Source organism: Elephantulus edwardii, unplaced genomic scaffold (assembly GCF_000299155.1).
Source record: "Elephantulus edwardii isolate Elephantulus edwardi_28Jun2011 unplaced genomic scaffold, EleEdw1.0 scaffold00022, whole genome shotgun sequence".
Lineage (NCBI taxonomy): Eukaryota > Metazoa > Chordata > Mammalia > Macroscelidea > Macroscelididae > Elephantulus > Elephantulus edwardii.
This window is the reverse complement of record NW_006399772.1, coordinates 4839751-4861258: the sequence shown is the minus strand read 5'-3', so window position 1 is coordinate 4861258 and position 21508 is coordinate 4839751. Positions and strand designations below refer to the sequence as shown.

At 36.2% G+C, this 21508-nt stretch overlaps 1 protein-coding gene across 1 annotated transcript in view; it reads left to right on the top strand.

The window, feature by feature from the left end:
* RSBN1L (round spermatid basic protein 1-like) overlaps window positions 1-16325 on the top strand; it is a 75500-nt gene extending 59175 nt beyond the window's left edge. The window contains exons 5-9 of the mRNA XM_006882680.1: window positions 19-156; window positions 2317-2459; window positions 7115-7282; window positions 15011-15119; window positions 15209-16325. Of these exons, the coding sequence (XP_006882742.1) occupies window positions 19-156; window positions 2317-2459; window positions 7115-7282; window positions 15011-15119; window positions 15209-15844 (1194 nt within the window). The 3' untranslated portion in view covers window positions 15845-16325. The remainder of the gene's footprint in view (window positions 1-18; window positions 157-2316; window positions 2460-7114; window positions 7283-15010; window positions 15120-15208) is intronic.
* The last annotated feature ends 5183 nt before the right edge of the window (window positions 16326-21508 follow it).

The window sequence follows — 21508 nt, the reverse complement described above, 5'->3', positions numbered from 1 at the left end:
TAAATCTGTATCCGTTAGGTCAAAAGAACATATTCTCACGGTACTTATAGAGCTGGCCCAATGCGACAGATCAGCTTGGTGGGAGCAGTTGATGAAGAAGTAGGAGATTACTTCCCTGAGTTTCTTGACATGTTGGAAGATTCACCATTTTTAAAAGTAAGGAATAAAAAGTATTCGTGATCTAAATTGTAAATGTTATGCTCATGCTTGCTACAGGTGATAACAAATAAAATTGTTTCAGGATCTAAAAATGTTTTGTTTCACTTGAAACAAAGAAAAGAAGAATAGAAGAGAGATGAGAACTGAGTGCTTATATCCTCTCAGGTGATAATTGTAATGGGAGATGACCAGGAGATGATACTGTTGCTGTTACTTTAAGTAATAGCATCCATCTGTTTATCATCTTTATATTCACTGAGTACCAAAGGAGTTAAGGTGTGTGGGAAGAAAAGAAAATTGGCCTGGAAAATTGAATCCGTATGTCACTCATGGCTATGACCTTGTAGCGTTGTGCAAGCTATTTAGTTTAAACTTCCTTGGTTTTAGTTTCTTCATCCAAAATATAGGGAGCTCTGACTGGTGATTTAAATCCACCAGTTACTTCCAGGGTGAATTTACTGCCTCAGAAAACTTGCAGAAGGGTCATGTATGGGTCGATTCCAACTCCATGGCCCCTAACCACAGCTACATCCAAAAAATAAGGTCCATAGACTAAGTAGTTCTAAGGCCCCCTGTGAAATGTAAGAGTCCTTGTTTAATGGTGTGTGTGGTGGAGGGAGGTTTGAGTGGGGGGTTTGGTTGGTTGATTTTTGGGTTTGTTGTTGTTGTTTTGGTTTGGTTTGTTTTAACTTGGGGAGATTTGGTGCAACAGTCTCTGCCTTCCAGAAGAAAATGTTTCTTTTTGTGGACTGTGGTATTATCCTCATTGAGAGAGAAATCTCTAAGCTTTGTATGTAGGTGGTTTAATCAGCAATACAAAACAATTTTAAAAGTCTAAATGTGAGATTATGTTTTACTGTTGGGATTGTGTACTACTGTTAACCAGGCTTGGGACTGCTGTTTACTGAATCTGAACTTTTAACTGTGTGATATCCTTTGCCTTCCTCATTCCTAATCTGTTTCCCTAATAAACTCCCTAACTGGGAATAAGAAGAGAAAAAAAAAAGTCTAAGCCCATGGTCATTGATCCTGTTGGGCAGGGTAGATCTGCCTCCCAGGATTCCCAAGGTCATAAATCATTATAGAAACAGATTATCTCATATTTATCCTTCTGAGCTACTGCAGGTTTAACAGCCAATCTTTCACTTCTCAGCCTAACTCTAAACCTACTTTACCACTTGTCCTTCAGTAATATTAAAGTCAATGTTAAAAAGAAAATGGCCAGTGTAAATAAGTACAGAAATTTAGAAATTTGTAGTCCAAATAGTAATATGTAACAGGATCAGTTTGTCTCTACTGTTGGCTTGATTATTCAACCTGTGTGTTTAAGTGTACCTTTTTCCTTTATTTTTACCTTATTTCACTCTCCTTTAATTCTTCAAAGCCTTTTTTTTCTTTTCTACTTCTCCCAGGTAGTCTTGTTACAGAATTTGCTTTGAATTTATTATTGAATACTGTTTATAAAAACAAAACCCCATTATTGATTATTTAGTTGTTCTTCAGTTTTTCACTTTAAAAGCAAATGAAATAAGTGTATTCTTTCTAAAGAAATTAAATTTGATGAAAATGCTCCTGTTTTTAAAGAGGATATATATTATATATGGAGCTATAATATATAGTATATATTAATGTCATTTTTATTGTTCCATAACAGTGGTTTTCAGACTTTTTATTTTCATTTAAAATTTTTTTTATCTATGATTTGTTTGGGCCAATAATAGCAGAAGTAAATTTCTTCAAAAATAACTTTCACTCTTCAAAAGTCAAATAAAATTTCAATTTTTATATGGATTATTTCTAGTTTGGGTATCACTAATCAAAGGGGTAATCTGTTTTGAAAATGCATACTTAATTTCTTTTTAAAGGTTCTCACAGAGAATACTTACTTATTCTGGCAACTTAATAAGACTATATATTTGGTAGAAAGAACAACAACAATTAATAAATATTGTGAAGCATATACCTAGCAGAATGGGTGTTGGAGCCCATTCAAGCATAACTATTTTCTGAGTGTGCTTGAAATAGAATTACATGAGGGAAAATGGATATAAAGCTGTATCTTTATGTAGTCATATCTCAAGTATGTAATAAAAGGTCTATCTAAAAGCGTGTTTGTGAGATGTTAATAGAAAATAATTGATGTCTAATTGTTTGTAGTGTACACTGCCATGGGGAACCCTGTCAAGCCTAAAATTAGAGAGTCGAAAAGACAGTGATGATGGTCCCATCATGTGGGTACGTCCTGGAGAACAAATGATCCCTGTGGCTGATATGCCAAAGTCTCCTTTCAAAAGGAAAAGGTATATTGAATATAAATTTTTATTGTTGGGGTGTGTATGTATATATATGTGCAAAATTAAAGAAGGAAGATTTAGAACATTAATATACATTTTTAAATAGACTTGTGGATATAAATTCTTTATTAAATATCAAATACAAGACAAAATATAGACAAATAGCAATGCATTATAATGAAAATGAAAACTACTTACAGTTGAAACAAATTATAAATTATTTATGAATACATTTCCCTAATGTTTGGTATCTGCATAGACAAACCCCTATTATAAACATTTGACTTAACCTACAGTTGTTGTGTACCATTGAGTTAGAATTGACTTATGGTTGACCCTCTAGTGAGTTTTCATAGGCTGTAAATCACATGAGAGGAAATTGCCCATCTTTCTCTTGTAGAGCAGTTGGTGGATTTAAAACACCTGCCTTTGGGTTGGCAGTGCATTTTGCTCACTTTGAAACGAGCTTCTTTGTTATTGTTAGATGCCATCCAGCAGTTACTTTTATTTGTTGTATGTGCATTTTTTAAATAATTCAGAAAGTTTTGAGCCTTATACTAAAATTCGGCAACAATTCATGGCTGTTAAGTTGGAACTGACTTACAGCTTACCCTCCATTGTGTTTTCAGAGACTGTAAATCGCATAGGAGGAGGATATTGCCTATCTTTCTCTTGTGAAACAGTTGGTGGATTTGAAACACCAGCCTTTGGGTTGGCAACACAAGTCTCTATCCACTAGGCTATCAGAGCTCCCTTTTCTTGCTTTAATGTATAGCAACATAAGAACTGTATGTACCTGGTTCAGTTTACCTTAAAATTCTTAAAGGCCTAGCTAGGAAGGGATCCATTCATAAATGGGGGATTACTTGCATTCAGGAAACTGCATTTATGGAAGATATAATGATTAGTCTTACTGTGTTTTCCACTGGATAAAAATAATAATCCTTTCATCTCAGTCTTTTCTCTTTTTATCATGATGCTCCTTACTGGTCCAGTTGTGAGGATTTTTGTTTTTTTCTGTGGTGAGGTGTAATCCATACCAAAGGCTGTAGACTTTGTTCTTCTTCAATAAGTATGTCAAGTCCTTTTCACTTTTAGCATGCAGGGTGTGTCATCTGCACATTGGAGGTTATTAACATGGCTTCCTCCAGTCCTTATAATAAAACATTCTTCTTCATATAGTCCAACTTCGCAGATTATTTGCTTAGTATACAAATTGAATAAATATAAGGAAAGATTACAACCCTGGGGTACACCTTTCCTGAGTTTAAACCATACAGTATCCCCTTATTCTAGTCAAACAACGGCTTCTTAGTCTATGTAAAATTTCCACATAAGCACAATTAATTGTTCTGGAATATCTGTTCTTTGCAGTGATACTCATAATTTATTATGATCTATTTAATATAATAATAACAAATTATTAATTTAATATTTTCTTTGCATAACCAGTAAAACAGAAATATGTTTTCATCACTTCTTTCCGCTATGATCCATCTGATGTTAGATTTTATAGTCCTCATTCTGTGTTCTCTTCTGTATAGTTTGAATTTCTGAGTACTGTTTAAATTTCTAAATCTAATTTGAAATCCTCATTGATGTATTTATTGCTGCAACTATTTCTGAATTACGTTCAACAAAAACTCACACATGTTTTGCTGATATTTGATGATTTCTAAATTTTCTTGGGCACAAATATGAATGTCTTTTCAATTGATTAGCCTCCAAGTTCCTGTCTTACAAATTTCTTGGCACACATGAATAAGTGCTTCCAGCATTCCATTCATTTTTCTAAACGTTTCAGTTCTAATTGCATCAGTTCCTGGAGTCTTGGTTTTGGCCAGTGCCTTCTGTGAAGCAGCTTGGGCTTCTGCCTTGACTAACATTGATTCTTGATTGTGTGCTACCTCTTGAAATAGTTGAATGCTGTCCAGTTCTTTGTGGTTCATTTTCCCCTTCATGCTTCCTGCATTATTCGGTATTTTGCCCAAAGAATTTGTTGATGCTATAATTCAAGGCTTGAATTTTTTTTCAGATGTTTTAGTTTGCTGTGCATATTTTAGCCTTTTTGTTTTCTAAATCTGAGTCTTTGCACATTTCCTTATAATAGTTTGTCTTCTCAAGCTGCCCTTTGAAATCTTCAGTTTAACACTTTCAGTCATTTCTTCAGTTTACTGTAGTTACTGTCCATTCCAAAGCAAGTTTCAAAGTCTGTGCTAACTTCCCCCCCCCTTGTTTCTTTTCTATCTTTTGCTTCATTGATGCTGTCTTTAATGTCATCCCACAACTTGTGTGGTCTTCTGTCATGAGGAATCAGTGCATCAGATTTGTCTTTGAGATAATCTCTAAACTCAGGTGATATATACTCAAGATTGAACTTTAGTTTTTAGAGGTGTTTTCACTTCCTTTAGCCTAATCTTTAAGTAACTGTAATTGATGATCTGTCCCATGCTTTTACCCTTATCTTGCTCTGACTGATGATACTAAGCTTCTCTATAGTCACTGTCTCCATAGATGTAGTCTGTTTGGTTTCTATGCATCTGGTGACATACATGTATGTAATGGTGGTAGTGGTGGTGGTGTGTACTCAGTATGACTCATAGTAACCCTCTGAACTCTGTCCTGTCCTGTCTCATCCTGATCTTCGGACATACTTGAGCCTTTGCTGCAGTTACTGTATTGAGTCCATCTCCTTGAGGGTTTTCCTCTCTTTTGCTGACCTTCCACCTTATATTGTTGCATGTCAGCGAGTGAGAGCCAACTTCCAGTGGGTTTTCAGAGGCAGTAAATCACATGGAAGAGATTGTTCATTCTTTTCCACCATATAAAGTCATTGTTTATTTTGTTGGAAAAGGTATTTCTGGTGAATTGCGTTGTCAGTCTTGCATAATTCTGCTGAGATGTTTGGCAGTATTTCTGTTGTTGTGTAACATCGAGTTGGAACTGACCCATACCTGACCCTCTGGCGGGTTTTCAGAGGCAATTAGTTGGACAGGAGGAGATTTATGATCCTCACCACCAGCTTTTACATTCTAACTACAAGTGATTATCAGATACGTCTTGATTGCCTTCTTGATCACTTTCAGAAACAAACTCACTGCCGTCAAGTCAATTCTTCCTCATGGTAGCCTTCCGTCAGGTTTCCAAGGCAGTATCAGTAGGAGAAGACTGCTTAATCTTTGTCCTTCAGGGTTGGTGGATTCAAACTTCCAGGCTTTGGGTTAGCACTTCACACACTGCACTACCAGGGCTCCTTGATGGAGTACTATGTGAATTCTCTTCATTCTAGCATAGTAGGTTATATGATTTCCAATTCGGTAAATCCAGTCTCAGTCCATATCAGCAAACAAAGTACCTAAAACCTTTTCTTCATCCATGTCATTAAGTTTGACTCTACTGTGGAGAGGCAGAACTCCTTCCAAACTGATCAGCTCATCTTTCAAGCACTCTGTCTGACAATAGTTATCTATTCACAAGGTTTTCACTGGCAAATCCTTTAAAATTAGATTGCCACATTCTTCTTCCATCTATCTGAGTCTGGAAGTTCTGTTGAAACATGCTGTCCATCAGTTAATCTGCTGTTATTTAACATAGTTTACAGCGTCACACTAGCAAGCAAGCCATCACAGTATGACAGACTGACAGATAAGTGGTGGACTGCCTAGGTAGTATCTAGAATAGAGTGGATATTTTATAAATAATGTGTGTGTGTGTGTGAGAGAGAGAGAGAGAAAGAGAAATTTGTATTTAGTATTAGTCAGGTGGACTCAGTTTAGATGACCCCAATTTTGTTGGCAACCTCCAAAGCATCAGTCAGGAGCAAGTTGAACATAGGCCTTCTTCTGTCCATCAGGCCTAATCAAAGTGTTGACCTTAGCCACACCAATGTCATAGAGCTTCTTTACAGCTTGTTTAATTTGGTGCTTGTTGGCCTTGACATCCACAATGAACACAAGTGTGTTGTTATGTTCTGTCTTCTTCATGGCTGACTCAGTTGTCAGGGGAAATTGGATGATGGCATAGTGGTCAAGCTTGTTTCTCCTGGGGGCACTCTTCTGAGGGTATTTGGGCTGCCTTCGGAGTCTCAGCATCGTGAGCTGCTGGAAGGTGGGTGACAAGCAGATCATCATCTTTTTTTGGGGGGTGGATGCCTTTCAGGACTGCCTTCTTGGCCTTTAATGCCTTTGCTTTGGCTTCAGTTTTGGGAGGGGCAGGGGCTTCTTTTTTTGCTTTCAGCACCATCTTCGTAGAAAGGTATAAATAATGATTTTTAAAAGTTGCGACAGATGAGACCCAAATCACAGATAGAGGGTAACAAAGTAAGTCATACCATCTGTGATTTACACAGGTTTGTATTTCCTTAAACTGCCATCTTGTGAGGCATGTCCTGGAAGAACTGGACAGTATGTGTTTTTGTTTGTATTTGATTATTTTTAAAATAGAACTTGATTTGGAAGTAGGTGATTTAAAATTTCCCCTTGTCTGAATTGTTGTTGTGTACTGTCGAGTCATAACTGATCCCTCAGTAGGTTTTCAGAGGCAGTTAAATGCACAGGAGGAGACTGCCCATCGTTCTCCTTTGGAGTAGCTGGTGGCCTTGACCGTGGAAAACTTTGTGATGGATTTAGACTTGAATACATAATCTACTTTGTTTTAAACAGAACTACCAATGAAATAAAAAATCTGCAGTACCTACCTCGAACCAGTGAGCCCCGTGAGATGCTCTTTGAAGACAGGACAAGAGCCCATGCAGACCATATAGGACAAGGTTTTGAACGACAGACCACAGCTGCTGTTGGAGTGCTAAAGGCTGTTCACTGTGGAGAGTGGTATATATAAGCTCCTTTTTGTTTTTATGAACTTATTTTAATGAAAAATTTTATTGGTTTCTAAAATTTTTCTTAGAAAGTTTCTCAGTAGTTTCAGTAATACAAAGTTTTTCTGTATAATTGCCTATCATGGTTGTATAATTATGAAAGATCTTAAATTGTTGGAATCGAGTTTTAGTCATTTGGTTTTTGACTGAGATAATATTTTCAAAATGGTCCACTGCCATAGAACTGATTTCAGCTAATAGTTATCCTCCATTGGCTTTCTAAGGCTGTAAATCTTTACCAGAGGAGAAGTACCAGCTCAAGCTTTTAAAAACTGCCTGTTGTTGTTAATGTGCCATCAAGTCACCTATGACTCATAACAACCCTCTGTACAATAGCCTTACACTCTGCTCTATCCTGTACCATTCTTACTGTCTCTGACACACCTAGCCCTATTACCCCAGTCATTCAATCCATCTCATCGATGGTTTTCCTCTCTTGCACCGTCCCGCCACCCTCCCAAGCATGACGTCCCTCTCCAAGGACTAGTCTCACCTTGCATCATGCCCAAAGTATGTCAGACAAAGCTTCAGACTCCTTGCCTCTTTCCCTCTCTGGGATGACTCTGTTTATTCTCCTAGCAGTCCATGGTATATGCAGTACTCTTCTTCATCCCTAGTCATTGTCCAGCTTTCTGATGCATAGCCTAGTAGATTGTAATTACCAACCTTTTGGTTAGTTCTTTCCAGAATGATTTATAAATTACCCAGTATCAGAAATGTGAAAGCTTAATGTAGGCAGAACAGTTTTGGCAGAAAAAAGTTGGACAACTGACTTGCCAGTTCAAGTTTACTATAAAGCTCAGCTAATTAAAATAATGGGGTCTTGGTGTAAAGATAGACTTTAAAAGGTATGAAAAAATGATGGGTAGTATGAAACCCATCATTGCTTTTGAGCAAAGATGCCAAGATAGTTTAATGGGAAAAGAAGTCTTATTGAGAATTGCTGGCAAAACTGAGTATCCATCTATAAGCAAAGAAAAAGAAGGATTGACTTGTATTATACAAAAATAAAATTAAAATTTGTAATGGAACGAAATAGATTCATTACAACTATAAATTTTATAGAAGAAAACATGGAGGAGTTTTGTATTAGGTAACAATTTCAAGAACCATAAAAATCTGGTAAATTGGACTGTCATATGAAAACTACTTTTTGAATGATAATTAAGATAATGAAAAGACAGACTACAGGCTGGGAGGAAATACTTTTTAATGGTATATGTATCTTATATGGCTTGTATCTTAATACGGGGGGGGGGAAGGAATCTTAACATTTCAAGAATAAGAAAACAAAATACAGTTGAAGAGGCAAAAGATTTGAATGGATATTTTGTAGGAGAAACAAATTACCAGAAACCATATTAAAAGATAAGTATAGGTGAGCTCTGGTGGCTAGTGGCAGGGAGCTGCACTGCAATCCCAGAGGTGTGTGGTTCAAATCCAGCAGATGCTCTGCTGGAGAAGGAGGGACAAAATCTCCTGTACCGGAAGGATCTGATTTGATGGTACATACAAGAAAATGATAAAAATTTTTTTTTAAAAGATGGTATAATTGCATCATAACGGAAATGCAAATTAAAAACACAATGAGCTCATCAGTGTTACATACTGTGAAATGCCTTTAAGAAGAAAGGAAAAAAACCCACCAATTGAGGATATGGAGCAATCAGAAACTTGATATAGTACTGTGAGAACTGTGGAAGAAAATATTACACATTTTTATAAAACTAAACATGTAGTAGTTGTTGTCAGGGCAACTTATAATTCACATGGGAACCTTACTGTATCCTGCACCATCCTCACTAGCTCTGACATGCTCAAGCCCACTGTTGTAGTAACCATATCAGTGCAGCTTGATAAAGATCTTCCTTTTCTCCTCTGACCTTCCATCTTTCCCAGCCTGATGTCTTTTTTTCCAAGGACTGGTCTCTCTTGACAACATTCCCAAAGTATGTGAGCCTCAACTTTTACCATTCTTGCCTCTGAAGGAGCGCCCTGCTTGTTCTTCTTCCAAGAGACTTGTTTGTTCTTTTGGCAGTCAGTGGAGTAGTCGGTACTCTTCTACAGCACCATAATTCAAAAGCATCACCACTTCTTCTGTTATCCCTATTCATTGTCCACTTTTCTGAAGCATGGAAAGCAGATGAAAAACTCATGGCTTTTATCATTTGTACCTTGGTCTTCAAATGGATATCTTTATTCCTGAGCACTTTGGAAAGGCCATTGATAGTAGATTTGCCCAATGCAATACATCTGTTGATTTACCACTGTTAACCATAGATGTTGACTATGGATTCAAGTTAAATGAAATGGTTTGAAATATACCTACATCGTTGTAATTTTATAATCCTATTTCTAATCCTCACTTAAAAATTTCTTTTAGTCATTTTGTGTTTTCATACGCATATTGTTAAGTAGCATCCAGTCTGCTCTGAGTCATGGCAACCCTGTGTATGGTAGTTTGAACACTTGTACATTCTAGGGCCATTCTCACAATCTCTATTGTGCTTAGTCCATTGTTGACATGTCATTGTGTTAATCTGTCTTGTTGAGGGTCTTCCTATCCTCTGGCCTTCCACCATTCCCAACATGTCTTTTTTTTTTTTGCGTGGCAAAATTTTGATGACTTTTTAGATAAAACTGTTGTTTCCCCTCTAAACCTCCCTTATATCACAGTTGTGATATAGGTCTCACAAGTGATAATCCAGAGTCACAAAACAAAAATCTCTGTTCTTAATGTTTTCCTTGAGAATACCAATGATCTGAACACAATGCCTTACGGTGAGGAGGGCCGAATCTTAAAAGGAGCATTTGTTCTTTCATAATCTGCTGTAACTAACATCTTCCTGGCTGGAGGTTCCCAGTAACTTCTTAAGGTGTCATCTGAATGACATCTGAGCCCGAGGAGCTGGAGCCCTCCCTTGCTGCTGAGAGGCTGGCTCCTTAAGATGATTGCTGCTGGCTGGGCTCTAATTTTCGCCCCCAGAGCCATTTCTGAGGAGGTTTTCCCTCAGGTCACACTGGGAGGTGACTGACCGAGGGCTGCCAAAGTCCTCTGGAGCACCAGGCACATTTTGGTTGGATGAGGTGTCACTTTGACTAGTTCCCGAGCACACAGATCCCGAGAAGACGTACAGGGGCACCCACACTCTGTGGGGCTGGGCGTGGGTCGCAGCCCCAACTCACAGAGGCACTGGAGGCTGTGCTGGCCTGCACCCTGCACCACCATCCCTCCCCGAGATGAGTGCTAGGACGGCCGGGTGGCCTGGAATGTTGCTGCATGTGCTGTGCCCCCACGCACCCTCACGCTCTGCTCGCTGCCTCCCTAACAAGTCTTTTTTTAAGTATTATCCTCTCTTGACAACATCCCCAAACTATGTGGACAAACTCACAGTGCTTGCCTCTAGGAGCACACTGGCTGTACTACTTCAAGACCCATTTGTGTGTTCTTCATAGCACGTTCAGTACTTTTTGCCAGCACCACAAAGACATGCATTTTGGGGTCTTACTCATTGTTCAACTTTCACAAGCAATTGAAAATACTGTGACTTGTATGAGGCATGCTTAATCTTTAAAGCTGACATCTTTGCTCTTTAGCACTTTAAAGAGGTCACTGATAGCAGATTTGTCCAATATAGTAAGTTTTTATTTCTTGCCTGTTATTGTATGGGTATTGATTAAGGATTAAAGTAAAATATTTCATTTGACAGTGGGCATGTTTTGGTGTGGGGTAGTGTGTTTTAATTTATTTTGGGGATTTTTTTTACCTCCCAGATTTTGGTTTTTTTAAGGTAAATCTCTTATAGTCAAAATGTAGTCTATGTGATTTGCTTTGTTCATATTCAACTTTAGGAATCCTGGTAACACAGTGGTTAAAGTGATACACTCCTATCCACCAGCCACTCCTTAGAAGAGAGATGTGGCAGTCAGCTCTTACAAATATCTATAGCTTGGAATAATCTATCAGCAGCTCTGTATCCTATGGTGCTGTGTGTCATTGAGCCTAAAACTGACTTATAAAACTCTAACGGGGCAGAACGCGGAAATACGGACGTGCCTGCCGGCTTGCCTAGTACCTTGGTCGCTGCGGGGAGTGAGATGGAGCCGGGCGCGGAGGCTGTGGGCAGTCAGGATGGTCTCCGCGAGCGGAGAGGCTCCACTGGGACAGCGAGGCGGGAGCAGAGCCTTACTGCGGACCAAACGGAATCCCAAGGCATTCCTACTGGTTAGACCTTTGGCTTTTCATTCTGTTCAACCTGGTGTTGTTTTTCTTCGTGTATTTTATGCCTTGAGTGGTTTGGCTGTTTTCTAAATAAAGAAGTTGACATCTGGACTGGCTTCTGAAAATGACTACGTATTTCGTGAACAAAAGAAGACAGGATTGTGCTTTTGCTGCAGAAGAATTTCATCTTCCTACAACACCTTTTCATTCTATTATTCATTTCGTGACTTCTAAATGAGGAGCAGTTGCACCCTTTTACAAAATTAAAACTGGATCCTTTTGCTCATGTTTAAAAACTTCAAATTTTTAATAACTTTATAAAGGCTAAATAGAAAAATATTTATACTTAAAAGATTTCATATAGTCCCTAATCATGTCTTTCATTTAATTTTCTGAGGGTTGGTCAGAGTTTAATATGTTGTAAATAATGTGGGATAGTAAAATGAGTTATTTATATATTCAAACACAAATTACTCAAAAGCAGAGTTTGACAGAAGAAACAAAATGTTCTTAAATTGAATTTAGATGCTCTAAATGAGAAGGCTTTCTAGCAAATGCAGTTGCAATAGATATTGACTGTAAGTACCAGATACAAACTTAGAGGGAGTAGATAATATCCAATAATAAGAAAGCCGTATGTGTGCCCTGTATGTGTTACCTGGAACCTGCGTCTCTCCCTTAAACCACTGAGTTCCCTAAAATTGTGTTTGGAAAGTCTTGTTTTTTATGTTTTTTTTTTTAATTTGGTTGCATTAAAGATGCTTGTGACCAAAAAAAAAAGACAGTAAATGTCAGAGCAGCTGGTGGATTAAAACCGCAAGCCTTTGGGATTGCAGTGCAGCTTCACACTAGGCCCCCATCTCTCATCACTCTACCCCGTAGGCATGGTCTTCGTGGGAGTTGATTCAGGGGCACTGTGTTTGGAATTGATGTTCTATGAACTATCCTAATGAACTGCCTTTGTGCACTTAGAAATGTATATTCTGCTATTATTGAGTACTACCACCACTTATTGCCATTGAGTTGATTACAATGCACAGTGATCAAATGTTTTAGAAATATGCTCCATTCCCATTGTCTGTGTCTGACTTACCCATTTACACCACCCAGGGACTGCATTAATACAACTTATTGTCCTTAACTACTCATGGTCCTTAACACATGGTGGCTCTTTGTCAGAGTAGTACCATGTTTTTCGTAGGTTTCTAGTGGTTGTATTCTTACTGAAGCGATCACTGGGCCTTCTGTGGTGCCACTGGATGGATTCAGATAGCCAACTTTTTGGTTAGTAGCTATGTGCAAACTCATAAATGTCAATTTTTTATTGTTGTTAAGTGCCGTCAAGTCGTAGACGACTCATAGCAACCCTATGAATGAAAGACCTGAACACCTGTATAACTTTCGTTTCTCCAAGTTCGTAGAGCTTCCGGAAGCAATCTGCTGCTCCTGCTTCCAAGCTTGTTTTAATTGAGGAGCTCTACCAGACACTGTCCATCATGGGTTACCATTATTGTATTTGACACATCAGTGTCACAGAGTTCAGCTTCACAGCAAACACAAGTTACCTCTGTACAGCAAATGGACTTCTAAGTGCTATACCACTTAGAAGAATGTTTGACCAAAAACAATTAAAACCAGGTCTGAGGGCTACAGATTAAAATCACACCCACCTTTGACTTGGTAGCACAACTTTCTAGTCACTAAGCCAACAGAGCTCTCTCTATGTTGTTGTTGATATTAAGTGCCGTCAAGTTATAGACAACTCATACAGAGCCTATAAATGAAAGACTTGAACATTTGCATAACTTGTCATTGTTTCAAATGTCAATTTTATTGATAGCATGAATCAAGTCATCTGTATCCTTAGCCAGTTTTTGCCTATTTGTTAATGTCAAATTGAATCCCGGTTTTACCTGTTTCTTTTTTCAGTTTTGCTCATTTTTGTTCCCATTTTTTTTAACAAATTTTCGAGCAACAAAGCACATACTAAACAGTTCATTGCCTTTATTCCATTTAATTCAGTCTTGTCCCTTTTACTATTCAGACTTTTGTAAATATTGCCACTGTCAATTATATAACATTTTAATCACCTCAGAAAGGAGCCTTTTACCCTTTAGCTGTTACCACCACTTCCCCTAGCCTTAGGCAACCCTGAATCTACATTTTTGTCTTTCAAAATAATTTGCCTATTTTGGACATTTTATATAAATGTAATTAAACTTATGATTGGCATTTTATTCTTTTGTTTAGGTATCATCTAGTTTGGTAAATTTTTATTTCAATGTAACATGTTGCTTTTTCCCATTTGCCTCTTCTTTTTGTCTCTTTTATCTGTTTCCTTGCCACTATATATTTACTTGCTAGAACTGGATTTAACTTCCTTAGCTGGCTCCTCCAAACTTAGCATAAACAATATTACATTTCTCCATATAATGTAGAAGAAGAATCTTTCCATAGTCTACTGCCATTTGATCCCTTTCATCTTTCTGGCCCCTCATACAAGTAATTGTTGTCATCCATATTGTTTACCTATAAATACTGTAATTTATTGGGAAAAGTTTCTTTAAAACAGTTTATATTTTAAAGAGATTTAAAAATGTGAATAATTTTAAAAATATATTATTGGTGCTCTACATTCCTTTGAATAAATCCACAATCTCTCAGATTTCTTTGACTGAAAAATGTTATTTTGAAGTTTAAATGATATTTTTGATACAGAATACTAATTTGACTTTTTTAATTTAACACGTTAGAAATATTCCATTCTATTGTTACTTAACATTGCTTTTAATGACAAGTCTGAAAATTCTTACATGTCTACTCTTAGAAATACTATAATTATTTTTTAATGGTGTTTAAAAATGCTGTTATTTTCCTTAATATGGTGTTCTTTATGTTGCTTGAGATTTTAGTCTGTTATCTGTTTTTTAGCATTTTCTATAAAAAGGTATATTTACTCTTAATTAATTGAACAATTTGAGAATTTTTATACTTTTATTTAAAAATACTATTAATCATATCAAACATCAGCTCTTTATTATGTTAGTACTTTTTTAGAAAAGCTTCTTAATTATTAATAGCTGTTTGCAGGTGTTATATATCAGTGCATTTATATGTAGCTTTTATTAAAGATTCATATCAGTAAGAAAGTGTGTACTCCCTTTGCTTAACTCTAATATTTATGTAGTATTTTAAACCTTAGCATCTACTTTTGTACTCACTTTAAGCCAAAGTACTTAGTTTTGAAAATCTGCATAATTTACTAACTAAAGTCATTTTGTGAAATCTGGTTATAAATGGCTATAATAAAAGGTGAGCTGCTTTTGATTTTATATGTATGGTGTCATCACTTTAAGTAACCAATTAAAAGAATAATTTTATTTTTACTTTATTATTAAACTCTGTAATTTAAAATGTACATTAATAGCAGATTCCACTTTATCTCTTTTTCTCTTTTAGGCCTGATCAACCCCGAATAACCAAAGATGTAATTTGTTTTCACGCGGATGATTTCTTAGAAGTAGTTCAACGAATGCAATTAGATTTACATGAACCTCCACTATCCCAGGTATATTTTAAATAATTAAGTTTTGTCATTAGTTTAATTTCAATTGTGAATAAGACTTATTTGTTTTGTTCGTTATTTTCTTTTCCTAGTGTGTTCAATGGGTTGATGATGCAAAACTTAATCAGCTAAGAAGAGAAGGCATCCGCTATGCGAGGATTCAGCTGTATGATAATGACATCTATTTTATTCCGAGGAATGTTGTGCACCAGTTCAAAACAGTTTCAGCTGTATGTAGCCTAGCATGGCATGTTCGTCTTAAGTTATATCACTCCAAGGATGAAAATTCTCAGAATTCAGCCACTTGTGAAACTAACACATCGTCCAACCCTACATCCTCAGCTATTGAATCTCACACTGACATGGTTTGTGCTGTAAGCAAAACCTCAGAGTCTGTTTTTTCAGACAAACTTCATCCTAAATATGAATTGCAGAAAATGAAACATGAACCTGTTTTATCTGTAAGAATCAAGGAAGAACCCATGAATATTAATGTTTCTGAAAAGACTAGAACATCCAGTAATGTGGATGGCAAGAATGTTAAAGCAAAATTAGATCATGTTCAATTTACAGAATTTAAAACTGAGGTGGACTCTAAATTTGAAAATAGAAACAAAGATTTAAAGGAAGAATTATGTGCTACAAGTCATGTAAGTCTGATTGATACAAGGCAACAGAGTTTGGCACATTCAAGTCAAGATAGAAAAGATGATGACATTTTGTGCTAAGTTTGTACATACCACTTAATATTTTTTTTAAAAAAAGATTTAATAATGTAATAAAGATTCATGGATTCTAAAAGCAAGCCATGGACTTGCTCCCAAGTCTGTTACAAAATATAGTTTATGTAGCTTTGTAACATTCCTCAGTGCCTGTCCATAACTGTGAAGTATCCAAGCACTTAGGGCCAGATGCACTGTAAACATTGCAGGTTGAAACATACAGTCTTTAGCTCATTTGAGTTGTAAGTTTTAGTATTGAGCTGACATTAACATATATATATATAAAATATACATATATATATTTTGTAATATGAGCCAGAATTCTTTGACAATTTAAGGCTTTTCCATAGAGCTTATTTATACCATTTTTTTAAATGTGTCAGCACTGTAGTGTAAATAGCTTTTAAAAAAATCTTTTCAGTGTGATTTATTTTGAAAAGTGAACCACTTAAAGATTCATAACAAATACTTTTTCTGTTGGGTCTGTAAAAAGATACACCGATAAGTCAATTAAATCATTTATTATGTTTTTCTTTGCTGGTTTTTCCAGTTAGAATGGTAATAGAGTACAAATATAAGTGTTCAAATCTAATGATTATTTAAATTTTCCACACTGTGCAGATGTTTTTTAAAACTAAGATTCAATTAGTGAAAGAGTGTGTGTGTGAGAGAGAGACTATATATATATATATATGTGTATCACATTTTGCAAAATTTCTTAAGTTACTGAATAAGATGAATATGAAATTTCTTAACCTAGTCCCTGGAATACATTTTAAAATATATATTAAGCATTAAGAAAGCAATTTAGGTAATAGGAACAATTTTAGAAAGTTAAGAGAAGCAAGCTCTGTTAGCATATCTAACTCTTCTAATCAATGAAGTTACGTGGCTCTATAGATTATACAACCCTTATATAATTTTTCTCTAAAATGGAGTGATAAGAGGAGACATTTTCTTACTGTAAAGCACTTAAATTGCTCTTAATTACAGAGGAGTAAAAAAATCATAAAGTTTACTTGATGATTAAGTAAATCCTAATTTCTGAGTTGAATTTGGCAAATAGAAATTTTTTAAATAAAGTCAGTAACATAAATGCCATATGCAGAGCTAAAAGTGACAAGATACTGTGTGGTACCCTCATGTTTCTCAGGATCCCCATCTCTGCCCTAACAAGGCAAACAGCTTGGAGTGCTTCCTTTTGAAGTGAAGTTCCAGAACATAAAATGGAGAAACAGGAAACAGGATTGCTAGTGCCTGGCTCAAGAGGAGTGAAACACATCTCTAGGATAATGAACTTTGGCATTAATTCTGAATTCTTCCACTACTGTTATTAAAACCCAACATACGTCTTTAAAATATGCTTTACTGCACATTGCAGATCTAATTTGTTTGTCTTCAAGTTTATTCTTGGCTCCTACTTTGGTTAATGACGTTTATCTTGGTTTCTTTGTGCTGCCTTTTGGGCTAGTGTTGCTCTTTTTATTTCTTAAGCCTCATCTGTGGTACACATCAAATTATTCATCTTCCTGGTTAGGAAGAAGCCACTTAAGAAAATGAAAATGATTGCAAAAACAAAAATTATTGCAGCAATAATGACATAATAATTCTAGCCACTAGATAGTAAAGGAGGAGCTCTGGTGGCCCAGGATACGGAGTTGTGCTGCCAGCCCAAAGTCAGGTAGTTTGAATCCACAAGATGCTATATGGACAAAAGATGGGAAGGCGCCTCCTGTATAATCTACAGCATCTTAAAATTGCTGTCGGGCCAGCTATGAGTTGGTTCTAACTTGACAGCACATAATAAAGACAAAGATGCTTTGTAGGAAATCAGTATTATTTCAACATAGGAAATTTCTTGGCATAGGTAAGGTATAAATCTTGTTAAAATCACTGTCTTAACCATCCCATATTTTAAAATTTATATTTATTAGGTAACTTAAAATATGCACCTACTTGTTTGGAGACAAGTTTATCATGAGTTAATAATGAGAGAAGAGAATGTAGCTAAAATGTTTCTCCCTCCCCCCTTGTAATTGAAAGGTGACATATCAAGTTTATTTTTATTTTTCATTTTCCAGTAGGGTGTACACAAAATACTGCAATGTCTTACAGTTCCCCTCTAAAACATAAACTTTGAAGGAAAACATACGTAATCTAACCATACTTGTTGCTTTTGGGTATTATTCCATGTATAATCTACAGTTAAACTCCATAATTTGAAATTTTATATAATGAAGCAGACATTTCTGTTGAGGTGTTCTGTAAATTGTGGGTTCACATATCAAGATAAAGCCTTATTATCACCTGGAATCTTACTTTCCTTGTTGTATAGGTTATAACTTGAAAATTCTTCTCTATGTAATTTGAGAATTTATTATTACATACAAGTAAGTTCTGTTTTAATACCACATTAAATTAATAGGGTCCTAATTAGTACATTCCTGTTCTTTATCAGAACACAGCACATTTTGCTTTTATTTTCAACTTCTTGGGCCAGAACAATAAAGCATATAAGATACTGTTTCTGAAATCGCTACCTACTACCTAGAATAATAAACTGTGTAAATTATTAAACTCATATAGGCTTTGGAGAGGAAAAAACTAAGATACCTTAGGTGGTGTCTGCTACAGTGCTTGCTTTTTTGTTTGTGGTGGTTTTTGTTGTTGTTGTTGTTGTTTTTCAAGTTTGCCCCATACCCTTTTGCTATCTAAGTAATACCATACTCCATTCTCAGGTTAAATGGCTATTCAGTTAAATGGATCTTCAGTTGAAAACTCTATTAAAGCCATATTAATGATCTCCTTCAGTAAGGCTTTTGGCCTTAATATAAAGATTAGATTGATGTAGTTCAACACCGTGTGTGTGTGTGTGTGTGTGTGTGTGTGCGCGCGCGTGCGCGCACGCATCAGGCTTATATATGTTTCTCCGTGTAAGTTTGTTCTGTTTCCACATTAATTTTAAATCTACTCTAACTTTTGGAAGGATGTGGAAATTAGGAAATATTTTATTTTTTTGGTTATTAAATCTTCAAGGTATTTGTATTTTATTAGTACTTCAGAGTGTAAAATAGGTTTTCCCCCAATAGTTATGAGAGGTAAGATCATGTTTGTAAATAATAAATTAGCATTGTTTTTGGTAAATTTGCATTCAGTTATTTTTCAGGACAAGGCCATTGTCATATAAAGCAAGTATCTCAAATTCAAAGGTGCAAGATTTGTTTTTGAAGTTTGAGAGGAGTTTTTCTTGTCTTCCACCTTTCAATAAAATTGACAACCATAATCTTTTACATTTGTTTTGTAATTATTTCTTTACAAATAACATTCTAATATGTTCATTTTTTAAGTTGTTACTTTCTGTCTTGAGCAGAAGCCATGATGTCTTGAAAATCATTCCAGTCTGAAGATTTTTTTTCCCTCCTTAAAAACTAATCAAAATTTTATATATATCAACAGAGGGAAAGAATATTTAGTATTACCCGAAACCCTCCTAAACGAGGATACTGCAGTGGGACAGTCACTTCCATGTTTCTGTTGGACACCACAACTTCTGTCCCAAGAGAGGAGGAAAAAAGTACCATTCTTTTAAAAAAAAAGTATTTGTTAAAAAGTGACATAAGTTTTAGTTTTTCAGAGTGATAGAACAGCTCTTATTTAACCTTTCCCCAACTTGATACAGTTAATTTTATATTTAATAGAGTTCTATTTTATATGCATGGCTTTGTTGTTATGTGTCACCAAGTTACCTGTGATTCGTGATGACCCCATGTACATTAGCTCTGAAACCTGCCCTGTCCAGAGCCAATCTCATAGTTTCTCACAGACCTAATCCCATTTCTCCAGTTACTGAGTCAGTGCATCTCATCCTGGCTCTTCCTCTCCTGTGTTGTCCCTTTACCCTTCCAAGCATGATGTCCCAATCCCTTGTGTCCACATGCCCAAAGTATGTGAGACAGAGCCTCAAAATCCTTACCTTCAGGGAGCAGCATGGTTTCATCATTTCCAGTAAAAACCTGTTTGTTCTCTTGGCACAGTATGGTCAACATTCTTCTCCAGCACCACAATTCAAAATCATCGATCCTTTTACTATCATCCTTAGTTATTTTCTAGCTCTTGGATGTAGCAAGTAATTACAGAGACCATGGCCTGTTTCAGGAGCATCGTAGTCTCCAGACTGACATCATTGCTCTTCAGTAATTTAGCTGGGAACCACTGAATGGTTCAAGACCAGGAAAGGTGTGTGTCAGGGATGCATTCAAAACTGATTCGGGAGGCTGGACTTTATGAGGAGGAATGTGGTATCAGGATTGGAACGAAGACTCATCAACAACCTGTGTTACGCATATGACACAGTCTTGCTTGTTGAAATTGAGGAGGACATGAGGCATTTGCTGCAGAAGGTCTGTAATCTGAAGCTCAACATTAAGAAAACAAAGATTCTCAATTGGCAGCTTCATGACAGATGGAAAAGAGATTGAGATTGTTAAGAACTTCAGCTTGCTTGGTTCTACAATCAACACTCTTGGCACCAGCAGTCAGGAAATCAAAAGACGAACTGCATTGGGAAAGTCTGCTGTCAGGGACCTCTCCAGAGTACTGAAGAGCCACAGTGGCAGTCTGGCTTTTGTTAGTACATGTCAAATGAGATAATGAAGAAGATAACTTGGGAAAAGCTATACATTCCTTTAGGTTTTGTGACTTGACTTTTCTGTGACCTACTGCATAGTGCAGATGGCAATGATCATATTTTAGAATGTCAAACATGACACTAAGGGCAGAGACAGTTTTCCTTTAAAAGCTTACAGTTGCCATCTGGTATTTCTTTACTAGAAGAGCAAGAAAAGAAGAAAGCATTGTACTTGAGAGGTAGTTCTGTCTTCCAGCTCTTCCTGGACATTATACCCAATTGGGAATGTTAATTATCTGAAAACAGAATTTACTAACTGGAAATTAAAATATTAGGTACATGTTGGTTTCATTTTATAATCTGCTCATCAGGAGCTGTTAAAATGAGAATTCTGGAAAAAAAAAAATTTTGGACCCTTGTACTCATTTTTAAATTTGGAATTGACACCTGCACGTTTTAGAAATGTTAAATCTTAATGCTTTTCTATAAAATTCATTTTCTTGTTTTTGAGTTGGCTCTGACTCTGCAGTGAGTTTTTAGAGGCTATGAATCGCACAGGAGAAGACAGCCTGTCTTTGTTTCTCAGAGTGGCTGGTTAATGGGGGCAGCTCCCTGCTCACTCGAGCCTTTGTAGCACCTAACAACAGCAGCAGAACCAGAGTTCCTTACTGTTCTACATACATCTGAAGATGATGTAGTGTGCAGACAAGACACTTTAGTAAGCAATAATTAATAGCATGTTAAAAAAATTATTTGGATAGTGTATACCACCTTCTCCCAAATTTCTTCTTAAGCTTTGGTTTTAACTTGGCCAGATTTCATGTACAATTCTCAAATCTTTGAAAAACTGTTTTTTTGAGTCAGATTTCTGCTTATGTTCCTGTTCCATCTCTCTTCTTCACTGACAGTTGTTGGAAATTACTATTTGGCCTTATTTCCTATTACAATGCCTTATCTCACTAAAATGGCACTTTAATCCCCAAATTTCATCATTTCACTAAAATAGTTTTCTCAAAAGATCCTCTTCAGATTGCCAGGTCAAT